This window comes from Blennius ocellaris (assembly GCF_963422515.1).
Source record: "Blennius ocellaris genome assembly, chromosome: 15".
Taxonomy (NCBI): Eukaryota; Metazoa; Chordata; class Actinopteri; order Blenniiformes; family Blenniidae; genus Blennius; species Blennius ocellaris.
In genome coordinates, this window is record NC_137664.1 from 20,834,259 (window position 1) to 20,850,666 (window position 16,408).

At 44.7% G+C, this 16,408-nt stretch overlaps 2 protein-coding genes across 2 annotated transcripts in view; both read right to left on the reverse strand.

The window, feature by feature from the left end:
- Positions 1 to 46: 46 nt before the first annotated feature.
- Positions 47 to 8,173, reverse strand: slc31a2 (solute carrier family 31 member 2). Its single transcript, XM_080510046.1, has 4 exons — positions 8,039 to 8,173; positions 4,923 to 4,989; positions 4,459 to 4,687; positions 47 to 1,058 (listed from the first exon to the last, which is right to left on the reverse strand). The coding sequence occupies exons 1-4, from the start codon at positions 8,042 to 8,044 to the stop codon at positions 893 to 895; spliced, it is 468 nt and encodes a 155-aa protein (XP_080366172.1). The 5' UTR covers positions 8,045 to 8,173; the 3' UTR covers positions 47 to 892.
- A 4,650-nt stretch (positions 8,174 to 12,823) lies between these two features.
- arrdc1b (arrestin domain containing 1b) overlaps positions 12,824 to 16,408 on the reverse strand; it is a gene marked incomplete at both ends in the record, with an annotated part of 37,057 nt that continues 33,472 nt past the window's right edge. The window contains 2 exons of the mRNA XM_080510444.1: positions 12,824 to 12,888; positions 15,301 to 15,754. Of these exons, the coding sequence (XP_080366570.1) occupies positions 12,824 to 12,888; positions 15,301 to 15,754 (519 nt within the window). The remainder of the gene's footprint in view (positions 12,889 to 15,300; positions 15,755 to 16,408) is intronic.

Genomic DNA, 16,408 nt, shown 5'->3' on the forward strand with positions numbered 1-16,408 from the left:
AGAAAAAGGAAGGTGAGAAGAAAATTAACTGTGAATCACTAATGAATACGGAAAAAACAAAATATTCCCTTTAATGAAAATAAAACAAACATATCAGTTTGAATCTTGTTTTATTATGAGAACACCTAATTGTCTTGTAAAATAAATAAGGTGTTGTCAGGTTAGTCGGCAGCGCCACACGCTGCAAACTTCTAAAGTTAAGCACAAAGTTGATTTTCCTTTCCACCAGCCGATCCATCAGACTCCCGACTCCTGCTTATTTATTAGAAAACCCTGTGAAGTGTGTGACGTCCAGCTTTATTGGTTCATTTCTATACGGTTTTGCTCTTCCTCCGGTATGTATGCTGAAATGTTGAATAAAACCACCTCGTCGGATATTGGCCTTCGTTTCGTTAAACCCACAGTAATCAGAAGAACCGCAGTGTGAAACATGAAGAGGACAGGCGCCGTTCTCCCGCCCCTGGTCAACGCTTGCCGTGCCACCATGTGACCTTCCCCGGCGTCGGCGGTCAGCTGTGTGGAAACGACGAATGAAACGAGGAAACCCGTGACTTCCTCAAACCGGCGGACGGAGATTCAGTTTGAAAAAGCTGCAAACTAAAAGTCAGCGTTCCGTCAAACAGGTTCAAGTTGCGGTCTTGAACCTCACACGCCTTCATACGTTACATTAATCTAGTGAGAATAATACAAAGTGACCTAGTTAGTAAATCAAACCATCCTGTTATCCAAGTCAAGCCGATTTAAAAGTCAACAAAACTGAATGGAAAACTTTTGAGATAAAAGAATCCCAGTAACCAGTGGAGACAGTAGTACAGTGAGGAAACTCCCAGGAGGACGTGGCAGGTGTCCGTCAGTTCATGAGAGGTAAAAAAAAAAAAAGCTGTCCGTACGCTCACATGTGGCCCAGCAGCGGGAAGGAGATGAAGTATCCCAGCACGGAGCCGGCCACCACTCCCAGGAAGATCCAGGTGTTGTAGGACATGACGCACAGCATCAGCATGTAGCCCAGGGTCACCTGCAGCACGTGGACCGCCGTCTGGACCAGGTGCAGCAGCCAGCTGGGGGGGCGGGGGGGGGGGGGAAGGAGGAGGATCATGAGGAGGATGCAGTCGGGGTTATGAGGCACGACGACACAATCGAACAGAGCGACTCCAAACACAAACATCGGCTTGTAAAACCACCGCTACCCTCTGACCTTTTCCACAGTTTGTCACATGACAACCACAAACCTAAATGGACTTTGTTGGGATGAGACCAGGGGAACCGTCTTCCTGGGTCACCAGCTGTAGACCCTGGTGACCCTACCAGCCTTGCTCACACATACCAACATCTTTACTCGCTCTTCATGGTAGAAACAGCTCCAGTTGACACAAACTGACAGGTTTCCAGTTGGACGTGGTCGTCCTGCTGGAAGGTGAAGCTCTGCTCCAGCAGATCTTTTGCAGCCCAGCAGGTTCTCCAGTATTCGGCTCCATCCACCTTCTCTTTGAGTCCGATGGGAAAGCATTCCGTCTTTCTTCCTCGCCTGGTCTGTGGCCGTCCAGACCGACGGTTGTCCTGTGGATCTCTGCAGCTCCGCCAACGTTCCCATGAGCCTCTGGGCTGCTTCTCTTATCAACGCTCTGCCTGCTGAGCCGCCGTGTCCGGGCAGGTTGGAGGAGTGCTGTGCTCTTGTTGTTTTTGGGATGATGGAATGCACACGGCGTTCCCTGATGTTTGTTTTATTTAGGTCTCAAACTTTTTTCTTCCTTCCCTCCTCCCCGACCAATGTGCCGTGTTCCTCCATCATCAGAGAACATTTGGCGTTTTAGTTGCTCTGGAGTTTGTTTAGGACGGTGAAGACTTCTGCACACTGGACTCCTCAGTTCTTTATTTGTACAAACAAACCACGTTTCACCGTCCTTCCCCTTCTCCTGTCGGTCAGTCACACAAAATACATTTACGCTTGTGGTGTGTAATGTGGCAAACGGCATCGACGCTTTTCAAGCGGCAGTAAATAACAGATCAGAAACACATCGGGACACTTCGCACTGCCACTAAAAGTCAAATGTCTCACAGGAAGGTCTGGAGGCCTCTGCAGCCTTTATTACCTAGAGAGCCTCATACCTGATACCAATGAAGAAAAAAAAAGCTATATCTTTACACAAATTACTACACAAGCCAAAATTTAGGTTGCATTCATAAAGTGTCACAGGTGCAATTTAGATACACGTCGGTGCTTTTTTTTTTTTTTTTTTAAGTTCTTGGAGCTTTTAGAGATTTTTCCTTGTTTTCTCTCACGGATTTTCCCACTTTAGCTCTTTTACGCCTCGTGGCCGTTGTCAACCAAGCAGTTAGGCAACAGGGCAAACGGGTTTTAAATACTCCCAAGAAAACACAAATTAGGTTTTCTTTGACAAAAAAAAGGAAGTCAACAAAACAAACTCACAATATCTGATAAACTGAGCTGTTGACTCAACAAAATGAGCCACTGGGGAGGGGAGTGTATATAGTGACCGGGGGAAAGCAACCAAGACACAAGAAGGAAACAAATGACAAAACACAATTTAATGATGGGAAGCTACCCTACCTTTTTTTTTTTAAACTGCATTTTTAAAAATGGATATCATTATCTGAGTAGTTTTAACCGTTGATCCTTTTGTTTTTGGTAACTGCAGTTGTTCTGACGGTTTTCCTTTATTTAGCTGCTTCTAGATTGTGGATTAGGCCACTTCTGAAAATCAGTGCAGTAAGTATACCAATAAAATAAAAAAATTATTTTCTAAACGCTGAACAGTCACATTAGGATCCAGAGCTGCAGGTTGCAGATTTCTAGTGACTGTAGTGCCACAGTAAAGCGTTAAAATACCAGTAAAGTCTTGGAATGCTCTTTATTCTGCTCACATCTCTGGAACAAAAAATGGGGAACTTGTCCTCTGATTGGAAATCACTAGAAAAACTCTTAACTTCCTGATATTTTCTGTTGCACAACACTGGAGGAATGGCTGATTTTTTTGTTTTACAATGACACATTATGAGTCCTCACTACAGGTTTCACCGTTTATGAAACCAACATCAGCAAACTGACTCATGTGACGTTTATTTCAGATTAGAATTGTGAAATTAAACGACCATGCTTTAAAGAGGCAGGAGCTCCAGCAATGAGGAAATACATGAACTCGAGTTGTGTTGTTTGGCAGGGATGACATTTGTTTATGTGGGATCGACACCATTAAAGACACCGATCACAATAGTTTTATGGCTCTCAATCGTGTGACACCGTAACTGTTTATTAGCCGTCTTTGTAATCTCTTCTGTGTTTCATCAATTTACAGTCCTGCTGATTTTTTGAAGCGGCACTTCCTGTCATGTGACCTTTATGAAAGGAGCAGAGTGGTAACATCTTGATACAACAAAAAATGGTAGAAATTTCAAAGAAAACTGGTTTTCTTCTTTAAATAGGAGTAGTGGACGCAACACAACTGAGACCTGAGCCGAGGTATTGGTATGAAAGCTGGCAGCGTCTTTCTCAAAGCCATGCTGTCAAGATGAGATTGTAAAAAAACACCCCTAATGCAAGTTTTATTTTTTATTTTTTTAGACATGTCACCGTATTTTGCACCTGAAATTGCCTACATGTTGAGATTGAAGTCATTTCCAGTGGTAAACTCTTTGTTTTTGTGAAAACAGAGACAGTTCCATCACGTACACTCGGCGTCATAAACAAAGAATATCTTTAGATAAAAAAGGTTATTATGGCTCTAACACACCCCTGTTTAGACTTAACAGTCAAAAACAGGGGTGTCAAACATGCGGCCCGGGGGCCAGAAGCGGCCCGCCAGAGGATCTAATCCGGCCGCCATGGGATTTTTTTTTTATTATTATTTTTTAAGTATAAATATGAAAACTGAGAGGCTGATCTAAAGACACTGGATTGGCAAAAATGACATTGGTCAGAATTTGACCCCCGACATTAATGTGTCTGTGGAGGTCACATGACGCAACACCTTTCACAATAAAGGTGTCCAATTTATGTGAAGTGATACTTTAGACACGTAAACTCAAACAAATTTCCAGATGATGACAAATTGTTTTAATCCTGAATAAAAATACGATATCCAGATACAGGTATTGTGTTGGGGTTTGTTTTGCAAATATAATATCTGATTAACTTTAATATGTAAATTTCAGAATAGACTGGCAAATTCTTGCAGTTACAAAAGGAGGAAAAGAAGGAAAGACTTTGCATTTGTCCATATCTGCAGTTTAACATGTGATGTTTGACTTGTTGGCCCTCCAGAGGTCAGGTTAGGTTGATGTGGCCCCTCAACTGAAACGACTTTGACCTTTTTTTTTTTTATTTCCACGCTGAACTCTGCGTATCGGGGCTCACCACACTGGTTAACCTTTGTAAATGAAAGCCAACCACATCCTGAGAGACAACCGCTGGTGTTAAAGTGAGGGTGACTTCATCGGTACCTGTTTCTGGAGCTGGCAGTGGGGAGCGGGGGCCCGATGGGGGTGAGGGAGGACTCGGAGGGGCTGCTCTCCAGCACCGAGTCGCCGCCGCCGTCGTCGCCACCGTGGCAGGACAGAGGCGTCTGAGCCCGGGCCAGCTGGGAGCTGCTCGACAGCCACACCCGCCACACCTTCAGCACCTCGTAAAAGACGGTGAGGAGCAACACCACAAAGACCGACAGCAGCATGCCTGCGAGACGGGGGGGGGCGGTGACAGGAACGGACCGTCAAGTCGGATTTCTGTCGCCGTCGAATATAAAGTCCCCAACCCCCACGTGGAATGAATCTAAAAAATGTATTGACAGTCTCACAGTGTAAACAAACGTTGGATAACTCAGGTCTATAAAAGAAATGGAATTCAATGGAGCAAGAAAACCACAGACACGTGTTCCAACCAGAGCAACAGGTTGAGAACGGGGTCGTACCTGCAGGCCCCTGCACGTCCCAGAAATCGAAGAGCAGCGTGACGCTGCTCGACACGTCAAAGGTCATCTGGGGGGTGAAGAAGAAGAAGAAGAAAAAAAGAGATTAAGACCCTGCCGTTCATTTGCAGAACACATGGTACCACAAAAGCTCGCTGTGTTCTGCTGCTGCAGCGTGTGGATGGGAGAGGAATGCACTGTTCCCGTGTGTGTGTGTGTGTGTGTGTGTGTGTGTGTCCAGCTCTTCCCCTGAAGAGCCTGAAAGTGGGCGGCCCAGCCGGGGAGCACTGCAGCCCTGACGACTCGGCGTTTACCCGGTCCATTGGCGATCGGGGGGGAATACAGAGACGCTAGCAGCCGGCAGGGCGACAGACAGCAAACACACCTGGACGTCGTCGCTCTGCTAACGACACTCGAGGGCATTTTGCTTTCCGTGAGGTGAAACGTTGGTAATGGCCACTTTGTGTGAGGAGAACACTGAGCTCATCCTGCTTTTTGTCTGCTCTGTCTACCTGGCGTGACCACTTTGTTATTCAAGCAATCTACCTGGTGACTGAACACCCATTCATAGAAACAATGATTACATGACCGCGAGACGGGTGCAGCCGTGTGACAAACCAGGTTTTCTCATGGAGCGACGCGAGTCCACTTCCTGTCAAACTGACTCCTTTCCCACTAAAACCCCTTTTTGAGACCGACATGCTACAATGGCTGGACAAGTAGAGTCTCTGTAGCAACGGGCTAACTGAAAGACCTTGAACACGTCGAGAAGGAACACAAACACAGGAGTCAACAGAGCAGCCGAGGGCCGCCGAGATTCCTCGCCGTGAGCTTATCTGCAGCTGCTCCGGTTCAAACGGTTCACACACGGCGAGGCTTTTTAAAACTGCTTCCAGCTCAGGAAGAATTCGGCACACGGACAAAGTGACGGGTTTCGGACGTTCTCTCCGTTACGAGAAGCTGGACCTCGGGCTGCGTCGTCCCATCCTGCTGAGGACATGGTCACATGACTGTCGATTGAGCTCAGGCCAATAGACCAAACCCTGCAGTCGTCATAGCAACAAGGCACAATTGGCATTTAATGAAAAGACAATATCATGACAAGCTTTTCGTCAAAGAATTTAAATCAAAATATCCAGTCGGTGTTTTCAGGTGGCAGTACTGAGTAAAGTAGAGGAAACGTGAAACTCCTGTTTTGTCGACGGTGCTGCAAGTGAAAGAAAATGTTCGAAGGCTTTTGGGGTTGTTTTTTTTTCTGAGACGCACTGGGCTCCGTCTCCCAAAACAAACTGCGACTGAACCTGAGCTCCTCGTATCGGATCCCTCCTCTTGATAGCGCCACGCAGCGCAGCGCAGCGCTCGCCATCATTACTTCCCATTATCAAGGATTTCCATTCACAAACAGTGGGACGCGTTGACAAGCCATGAGATACTTTCTTTACTGTGGGATTCTGCGACCTTTAGGACTAAAAAAGGGATGTTTTCACAATTTTACACCAAATGAGATTCGCCTGGAGCCACAAAAACATGCTAACTATCTGGATTTAATGAAAACATTGCTTTAAAACACAAAAACACTTTGCATTCATGTAGTGTCTCTGGTATAATTGAGAGATGTTTGATTATATTTTTAGCTTGTGTAGCCATTGTTTTTTTTCATGTATTTTCCTGCTTTAGCCATCCAGACATTTCAGCCATCTTCAGCCTGGACTTTAGACCATTTTTGAAAACCAGAGTGGAATGCAAATTACATGAAATTGAAAGCAAAAGGTCTATTCACGGTAAATAGTTTTGAAAGCTTTACGGAGCTGAAAAACCACAGGTTGAGCAACTCTGGTTTACTGCGTTAGGCGTGGGAAACAAACTTATGGCAAAAACAGAAATAAACCACTTTTGAAGTAATTGCAGGATTTATAATTGCATTATTAAATAGTCACTGATCTCAGTACTTGTTTTGCAAGTACTCCTAAAAATGAGATCTATGCATAAGCAAGAGCTACAGTAGAAAGATGATTATTAGAAACTCAGATTCAAAGAACTTTTTCTATTGTACAGCCAATGCAAGGTGCGTTACTTGTGACTACTTGGCACACCAGGGACAGAGGGATCTGTTGCTTGTGATGAATGGAGTGGCTCGGGGATTTTATGACCAGCTTGTGGATCTATTCAATGTTATGGTCAGAAGCATCGCAGCGCAGGAAGCGACTGCCTCCCAAAGCTGCAAGAGAAAGAAAAACCCCCCAGAGATGATGTCAAGACAATGTTAACTTGGGACAATGTCTGCAACAAAGACAACGTGCTGGAATTCCTCCTCGTAGGACAGGCCATTTGCTGACATTTGGTTGAGCATCAAGTTGAAATCCTCTTCAGAAACACATTGGGAAACGACCGAAAGCCTCCCCGTTGTGAAACACCTCAAGAATTATGTGCACCAACCCATCAAGTCTTGTGACCTCAGCTGAACAGTGAACCAGTTTTTTTTGTTTTTGTTTTTTTGAACCAGGGGTCAGCAACCAATTTGACATGAAGTGACTGAAATTCTTTTGTAGGAGCGCATTGTTATCAGGACCAGGCCAAAACTGAAGAAAAACCACAGTGAAACACTAAATAAATTTAAAAAAAACAGTTCCAACAATAATGTCATTCCCAATATGAAACATGCGGCCGAACATATTTGACAGATATTGTTCCTGTTGTTTACAACAGAGGATCACATAGCAAGCAGGAGAGATTTCACTGGTAGAGAAAGGGAAACAACATTCCACCAAATATCCTCTTGTTTATACTAGAAACAAAGGCTCAAACCAGATCATTAACATCAAGACACATTGGAATAAGTGGAAATAAACAAGTATTATTATAAATGCATGTGGAGGAGTCATTTCAAGTGTGGATTATTATAATAGAGGCGGTTTTAGAACAGGTTCAGGCAGCAGATGTTCTAAAAGGCGACAAGTTTAATGATCAGCCTGAAAGTTTCAGGCTGGAAGAGTCAGAAAAACCGCAGGTCAGATCACATAACCGAGTCCAAGAAGTTCTGCACGAAACAAACAAACAAAACAAAACAAGCAGCACGAGGCTGCAAGGACAATAGAAACCAGCGCGAGCTCGCAGCTCACCTGCATGTTTGTAGGGCTTGGCTGAGCTCGTCGGCTCCACCGGGTCAGCGGCGGCTGGCCGCTCCGTCCATGACACGGGACTTCGTCTGTCGAGGCTGCCGCGGCGGTGTGACGAGATTTTTCTGCCGGAGCAGCAGTAGTGGCCCAGTTAAAGAGGCGAGTTCGAGCTTCTCCACTCCCATCTGGCGTGCGGCATGCAAAGGCTGATGGGAAATGGAGTTCTCGCGGGAAGATACGAGACACCGTGCCACTTTACAGTCAACCAATCGATTTAAATCTCATTTTAAGAGTTTTAGAGAATCTCATTAGAAATCTCATCTCATTTTAGAGAATACATTCTTCTATCTACATCAATCAGAATTGATTAAAAAAGGACACATAATTGGTGTTTAACCAACCAACAATTAGCGACTTAGCACCCGTTTGCAGCCCGAATGGAGTCCCGACGACTGCGCACGCGTGACATGTCAGACGTGGTCACGTGATAGCCGGAAAAAGCCGAAAGCACCCGAACTCTACTTTTTTTTTTTTTTTAACTGACAATAACTGATATTTTATTTATTCATTTCCACAGTATAAAGCATGTTTATGTTTTGTGGATGTTTCATCTCGTTTGTGTTTTTTCCTGTTCTTGTTGTTGGAGGTTTTTTTGGGAGGGGAGTGAGAGCTTTTTTAAAAATTTGAACAAAATTATACTATAGATGACACAGTAACATTATTTTACATATTATGTTAGGCAGTAGACAAGCAACACCAAATACAAGATATAATATACACAGAATATATAAAAAATATTACCCTTGCTTCCACCAACATACTCAAATGGTGCAAATGGTGGAATTAAAATAAAGTTTATGATTGATTTAAACAAGGGCTATTTATAATCTTTATCAGAATGAGCAAATTAAAATGGTACATTTGAAGAATGATTGAGATATGCAGTTCCACAAATATTCTTTGCGAGACTTGTTTGGACCGCAAAACCTGAACAAAACCAAAAATGTGGCGTGTGTTGAGCTACAAAAAGCCCTTTTCCACGAGCAATGGATAAACAATTACTTTTATTCAATAAACATGGGAAGTTAATAATTAGTGTGACCCTGGAAAGCAATATCACATTCTCTGACACAGGTGGAGTAAAAAGTTCTCCAAACTTACTTCTGTGAATTTGCTTTTAGCCTATGTCATAAGTTCTTAATTAATCTGTGAATTATTTTATTTACACTACTAATCCACCATTTTGCCATGTATTATTTGACCCTTTCAGCTCTTCCACCAGTTCACTTTATGACATGGACAGGAATCAGACAGCGCGATGGCCTTCAGCTATAACATAGCTGAAAACAAGTTTTTCATGTTCATAATTGAGATAAAGCATCTGCACACAGCCCCATACTTATCCAAATTACACCTGTTTCATGAGCTTTGGGTCTCTCCGTGAATGTATTTCCCTGAAAATCAGCGAGAGGAAGTCCCAGGTGTCGTGCTGCTCTCGCCGAACGATCTCTTTTCTACCCACATCTATATCTTCACTTCATCTGCGATAAGCTCTCTGCGTCATCCCTGAGTGACTTCCTTCTGGCTCCCCTCCAGGATTTCTTTACCGAAAACCCTCGAGTGACAAGTTTCTCATGGGAATGCAGCCGAGCGGTGGTCCAACTGGGACAGTCACAGGTTTAATGTCGAGGGAGGACTTCCTGCTGCAGGTCGAACAGGTCAACTTTACTAAAACTATTGAACAATCTGAGGAAATTAGGTTGCCATTAAAAAAAAAAAAGAAGAAAAAGATTTAGATGCTCCTCAAATCTAAGAAACTGCACATCGCCCTGGGCTTTATTAACATATGTTTTGTCGAAGGTTATAGTTTTGCCCACGTGTATTTATTTATTGGTTTGTTTGTATGTATTTTACCAACTTTTTGCAAAAAGTCTCCCGAATTGCATGAAATTTTCAGGGATGATTTGTCTTTATCCAAAAAGTGGGGCCATAAAATGTAGAGTGATTGTCTCAAAGCATCTGGGTCACAAAGAGGTCAAAACAGTTTTGTTTTTTGTCACAACATGGTCATTTTTCATCCAATTGCTGTCGAACCAGCGACAAAATATTCCGTTTTCAATTCCCTATTGCCGATATGCCAGATGTCGCAGTGACCTCATTATCCTGGTAGGTGATTGAGGGGGTCAAAGGTCAGGTGGCCACACGGAAATGGTACAATGTGTTTACATCTGTGTCGAAAAGTGACAACGTGAAGCAATTCAGACAACCGTGACAATTGATGGAAGGAGTGCCCGTTGCCCACACACACACACACACACACACACACACACACACACACACACACACACACACACACACACACACACACACACACACACACACACACACACACACACACACACACACTTTCTCCTATGTAAAGTCCTGGTGGCCGAACGCCATTTTTCCAACCCATAAAAGCGACAAATCACCGGTCAGATAGTTTTATTGTTAGACTGTACAGTACAACTGTGACGATTCTGCACTGCGAGTTGGATTATTACATGAACTGGTGTGAGGTGCTTCTACTCGTATACTCATACTGCACCTGTAAACAGCTTTACATGTAGAAAAATACAAAACCCAGACACCACTCATCGACATGTGAGGTGGGGGGGGGGGAACGGAAAAAAAACAAGCATGAGGAAGGCTCGGTAAAGCTATAGTACCTTTTGGTGGCGTGAAATGACTGGAGGGAGCCGCTGCAGCAGCGGCTAGTGTCGAGATAACAGGGAATTGCACGTGTTTTTCTAAATCCAAAATACAAAGTGGTAAAAGTCCAGTGTGCCGTCGTTTTAAGAAGCTACATGTTAAAAAGGCCCAGTGTCCTTTGCACAGTTTGACGGGGAGAGGAAGAGCGGAGGAGCAGAGTCCAGACTGCTTTAAGGCATGCACCGCAGTGACATGGAGCCACAGCATGGCCGCCATCCATGTGGTGGGATCCAAGGCCCCGCGCCGTGCTTTCTTTCTCTCCCTTCGCAGACTTATCGGCTGGACCTCGACTCAAAATGGTGATAAAACGAGTGGAAGCGCAAAAAAAAAAAAAAAAAACCCCACACATGTGCTTAACGTGCAAATAACGTTAAGCACAACAATCCTATTTTGGCTTTTCAGCTCAGGTTTCCCCTCAAAAAGTCAATAAGAAATGAGAATTGAAGCTTTTCATGGTAACAGGATATTTGTTTTAGTCCTAACATTTGTGACAAATATCAATTGAATTTGGTTTTTGAACGACTTCAACAAAAGTGTGAGGAGCGATGAGAACCTGACATCGGTGAATTATAAATATGTTTCATCCACATGTTTGTGAAACAGAAAATGACTCTATTATACAATTTGTACACAGAAGAGCAAGGACTGATGTGAAAAGTGTGTGTCAGTGTGACTGGCTATTATTATGAATCCCCCCCCCCCCCCCCCCACCCCACCCCCCCCCCCCCCCCCCCCCCCCCCCCCCCCCCCCCACACACACACACACACACACACACACACACACACACACAAGCCTCGACCTGTGCACTCGCATCATCCAATTTGTGCCAATTTAACGCCACAAAAACAGTTTTAAGGCAACAAAGAGAACAGAAACGACCTACAATCTCATTTTCAGATTCAGAGAAAGACTCACATCCAACAAGGTGAATGTTTTACCTCGATGTGTCTGACCTACCAGAACAGAAGGACGTAAATACACACAGCAGGAGGCAAACTGTCACAGAAACAGAGACTGAGGTTTGAGAGAGCTGGTACCAGTACCGACCACCAGAGGGCAGAGTGGAGTTACCACTGTTCAAATCCTCACATCCAGCTGCAGACGAATTGTCCTCTGAATACAAATGTTCGGGACAAAGACAAGGTTTTATAGTAGCGAGACGACTTGCGGAGAGTTGACTGTCTGTGTGTGCTACATGTGTGTATGTGTATGTGTGGCAACAAGGACCTGTAAATGTCTCTGTCGTCCCCGACGCACTGTGTCGGCCTCTCAGTCTGCGCTTTTTACAGATGGACTCCTGCAGGAACAAATTTAAACTTACAGGCTCCTTCTTGCCAAATGTTACTTTTACGTCATCGCTAACAGTACTGTAAGTTCTCCTTTACAGTAGAAAGGCACGGGTCAGCCTGCCAGCCCTGATTGAGGGCAAAGAAAACCCACTCCAGGAGCAAATCAGTGTCAGAGAAGATCGTGAAGAAACGTCGAAGACAAGAGACATTTACAGGAACCATACACACCCAGATCTCAATTACACAAACTGAAAGTATACATTCAATTCTGGGGGCTCACACACACACACACAGAGAGAGGGGGGGAGAGAGAGAGAGAGAGAGAGAGAGAGAGAGAGAGAGAGAGAGAGAGAGAGAGAGGAGAGAGAGAGACTGAGAGAGAGAGAGAGAGAGAGAGAGACGTGGACTACATACACATAAAGGCCAGAGTGAATGTTTTGACCTCTCCAGGCCAAACTTGTTTTCAAGGCATCCAGATGCAGCAGTTTGTTGGAAGAGAGAGAGCCGGGCGTTCCCTCTCTGGTGTCAGACCACCGTTCTGATCTGGAGCTCCTCTTTCGAGGCACGGTGTCGTTCGCCGCCTCTCAGTCAAGACAAACACCGGTGGAACGAGAGGGGAATTCTCCAATTCGCTACAAGTTGTGATCCGCCGTCTGTCAGCCAGCACGTGTCCCTCCGGAGGGACTGGACCGGTGGACTGGACAGGTGGACTGGACAGGTGTGAGTGGGCGTGGCCACCGCCTGTCTCTACTGTCTGCTGTTGAAGGTGGAGTCGGCGCTGCTGCAGCTCTCCTCGTAGGTGGGTGGAGGCTCTGCGGCACACAGACACAGACACAGAGATGAGGTCCAGAACTCCAGGAATTTTCAAAGTTGGAAACTTTCATGGGAACTAACGGGAATTTATGGGAATAAAACAGGACAGCTGTGGCTACAACAGTTTACCTCCACCTGTGTGACTGAATAAAGGTTCCTGTACTTTCTGTCACCTCGACAAAAGCGCCTGGTCAGCAGCTTGCTTTACTGCAGGAGGATTCTTTATTAATGGCGAGTTTAAAAAAAGATATATATTGAAGCTACTTTACAGGCCATTTACTTCCTCTGATCCCCTGAGATTAACTACGACCAATCTATTTGTAGGTAACATGAATTCTGAGTTAACATGCAGTCTGTTGTGTTAAAAGATGTGATCATCTGTCACGCAGGCCTCAACACAGCAACCTGTGCTCATTTATAGATACTTGTTTTATTTGAAAACTTCCCAAAAAATTCCCCAGCTGAACTTCCCATGGACAGTTTGTGGAAATGTTCCGCCCCTTTACAACCCTAATCATGAAAAAAATGGTTGTCAAGGAGAAGGTGGAAGATGAGCTGTCACCTGTTTTTAACCTGATAGTTTTTCTCTTGTTTTCTTTTGGAGGGTTGAAAGACGAAAGCTTCCCGTTTTGCTATTTTCATTGCCTCGTCTTCACTCACCTGCTTGGTTTCTGTTTGTCCCTGTTTCCTATAGGGGGGACGTATCAGGCTGAATATATACTTTCCTTTGTGAGCAAAGTTCTTCTCCAGTGCTTTTTCAATGTAATGATATTGATATTCTATGTTCTCCTGGTCGTATTGCTTAAGAACCACACCAACACGATGTATGACAATGTTGGAAAAGCAGGTAAATAGTGCATAAAGTGCTATTATATAACAACATGATGAAGTGACTGAACACTCATTGTTGCTGAGGAGTACGTTTATTAAAAGAGGCACAATCTGTTTGCCTGAAAACAACACACTGGAACTGGTTTGTCGTGTGGCAAATGACACACGTCATTATATATCATTATATAAATTGTGTTGTTTTACTCCCCCGTTCTCACTAAAAATACAGCAAAGCATGCAACTATTTACTTTTCCACACCGTCTGCGTTCCTTCAACAGGTAGAAAGTACCTCGCCGTCTAATAGTATCTAATTTGCAGTTGATTGCACTGTGTTCTCGTTTCAAATTCCGCCATTTTGAATTCATTCACTCGCGATCTCGCACATGTTCATTTCACAACAATGAGAATAAATTGCCCTGTATTGTGCAGCCCTGTCCAGAGTACAGCTATGACTTGGTGTGTTTCTTTTAGTCTGCTGATGAAGCGGCTTTATTCACACAGTGAGAGAGAGAGAGAGAGAGAGAGAGAGAGAAGGATTTGATTTCCTCTGCAGGGAAAATAACTCATCAGAAGAGGGATGAGGAGACCAGAGTTCCACTCCTCTGTTGAATCACACACTGCTCCAACAAACCAGTTCTGTTGTCAGTGTTGACTGAGGATGAACCATTTTTACAAATGAACCTTCAGATTTGTCAACCGAAGTCCAATAAAGATGATGTCATCACTGAATTTGCCTGAAATAAAACCCCAAACCAAACTATGAACTGTGTTAGCGAAGGTAAATATCATGTAATGTGAATATCTACTCACCTGTTACAGCAAACATGAATCTTAAGGGTGCCATATTATATAGTTATATTGTAGCTATTGTATTCAAAGTGTATTTCCTCAAATCCAGCCTTGGTCCTGAATTTCAGCCTAAAACGTCCCTCTAACTGAGCGTTACTGAGAAAAAAGCTGTTTCTGTGTCTGTACAATGAGCTGCGTCTGTCCACGCCTCCTCCACTCCTGCTGTCCTGCGTACATTAGTTTGATGGTAACATGAGTTTCTGGCAACCCGGTAGAATATTCCAACTTTTCATTCGTGTGACCACGCGCTAATATTGAAATGCTGTTTTTCAACCACACCAGTCTGAATGAGAACCTGAGCCCCAAGGAGAAGCTCCTGAAGGATTCCAGACTCTGTGGCTGCAGCAGGGCTTTTCACAACAGTTAGCGTGTCGTTACAGTTACTAGCAAGTAGCTAACGCTCTTTCAGCGAACGCAAGCTCCTGCTAACTGTAAAGCTGTTAAGTTTTTCTTCATATATGGAATTTATTCACTATATCAGTAATCTTTGTGAGTGTTTATCTACCTGTGGGAGGGTCAAAGGGAACATCCACTACCAGAGGGAGTGGTTATTTCCCTTAATGATGTCATGAAGGGAAAATCTCTGAATCGCCTGTATGAACACACGTTCGCTAAAAGTGGAGCAAGTGAGGGAGATGACAGACTTTTAAGAGGTGTGTGTGTGTGTGTGTGTGTGTGTGTGTGTGTGTGTGTGTGTGTGTGTGTGTGTGTGTGTGTGTGTTCCACTCACCGTGAGGATAGTCCCAGCTGCTGTACTCTGGCGGGAGGATGAGGGAACAGGAAGTGGGTACTGGCGTCACGTTCCCCTCCGTGAAGAACGGTATGGTGGCTCCGGTGGACACGCAGAACAGCGGTGCGGAGGCGTCCGGCCGCCGGTGGGCGGGCGGCAGGGCGGCGCCCGGCGCGTGGCTGAAGGCGCTGGGCGACATGGTGACCGGCTGACCCGACGGGTCCTGCTGCGAGTGACTCTTGGTGGGGATCTCCTCGCTGGCGGCGCCTCCCGCGCACAGCTCCTCCTCCTCCTCCTCCAGCTCGTCCTCGGCCGGCGGGGCGCTCGGCGTCACCCCCGCCGCGCCGCAGCGCTCCGGGCTGAGGGGCACGGTCCTCGATGGAGACAAGTTCACGGCGATGTTCCCGATGTAGATGGGCAGAGTGACGACGGCGTCTGGAGACTTCAGGGACACCTGCAACGCAAAGTTCAACTGAGGGGGGGGGGGGGGATATCTCTGACATTCCCACTTCCCCGGGAGAATAGCTCACTGTCAGTTTGGACTTGGTTGCACTTAGTTTGCATCTTTTCCCTTTTGCTGCTTTCTTAAGGTTTAATAACTTAAAACAGGCTAAAGGTGTGTGAAACTCATATAATAATAGCATTACGATATATAAATAACTAGAGCTATATATTTCTTGTTTTGGTGCAACAATGTATACATTATAATATTTAATCAACTGTCCTTTTACGACACATGACAATCCTGAAATGTGAACTTACAGACCACAATGTCATCTTGAAAGGCAGAACACATTTGGCCACATGCAGCTGGAAGTCCAAGATATAGAAGGCCGGCTCATTTAATGATCACAGTAACTTTTAAATTCTACAAGTGATCTTTAATGCCGGTAATCCTGATCACAGGAACTGATTCACCACATAATACAGACTCAAGTGCGCCCCTGGTGGTCTAATAAATCTATTGCATTTAATGTCACAACTCTTTGTTAATGTGCCAAAAACATATACAAATAAATAAATACTGTTGAAGAGTTCTAAAAGGGAAAACGATAAAATGGTACTAATATTGAAAGTGAGGCAGAATATGAATCCAGATATAAGTAAT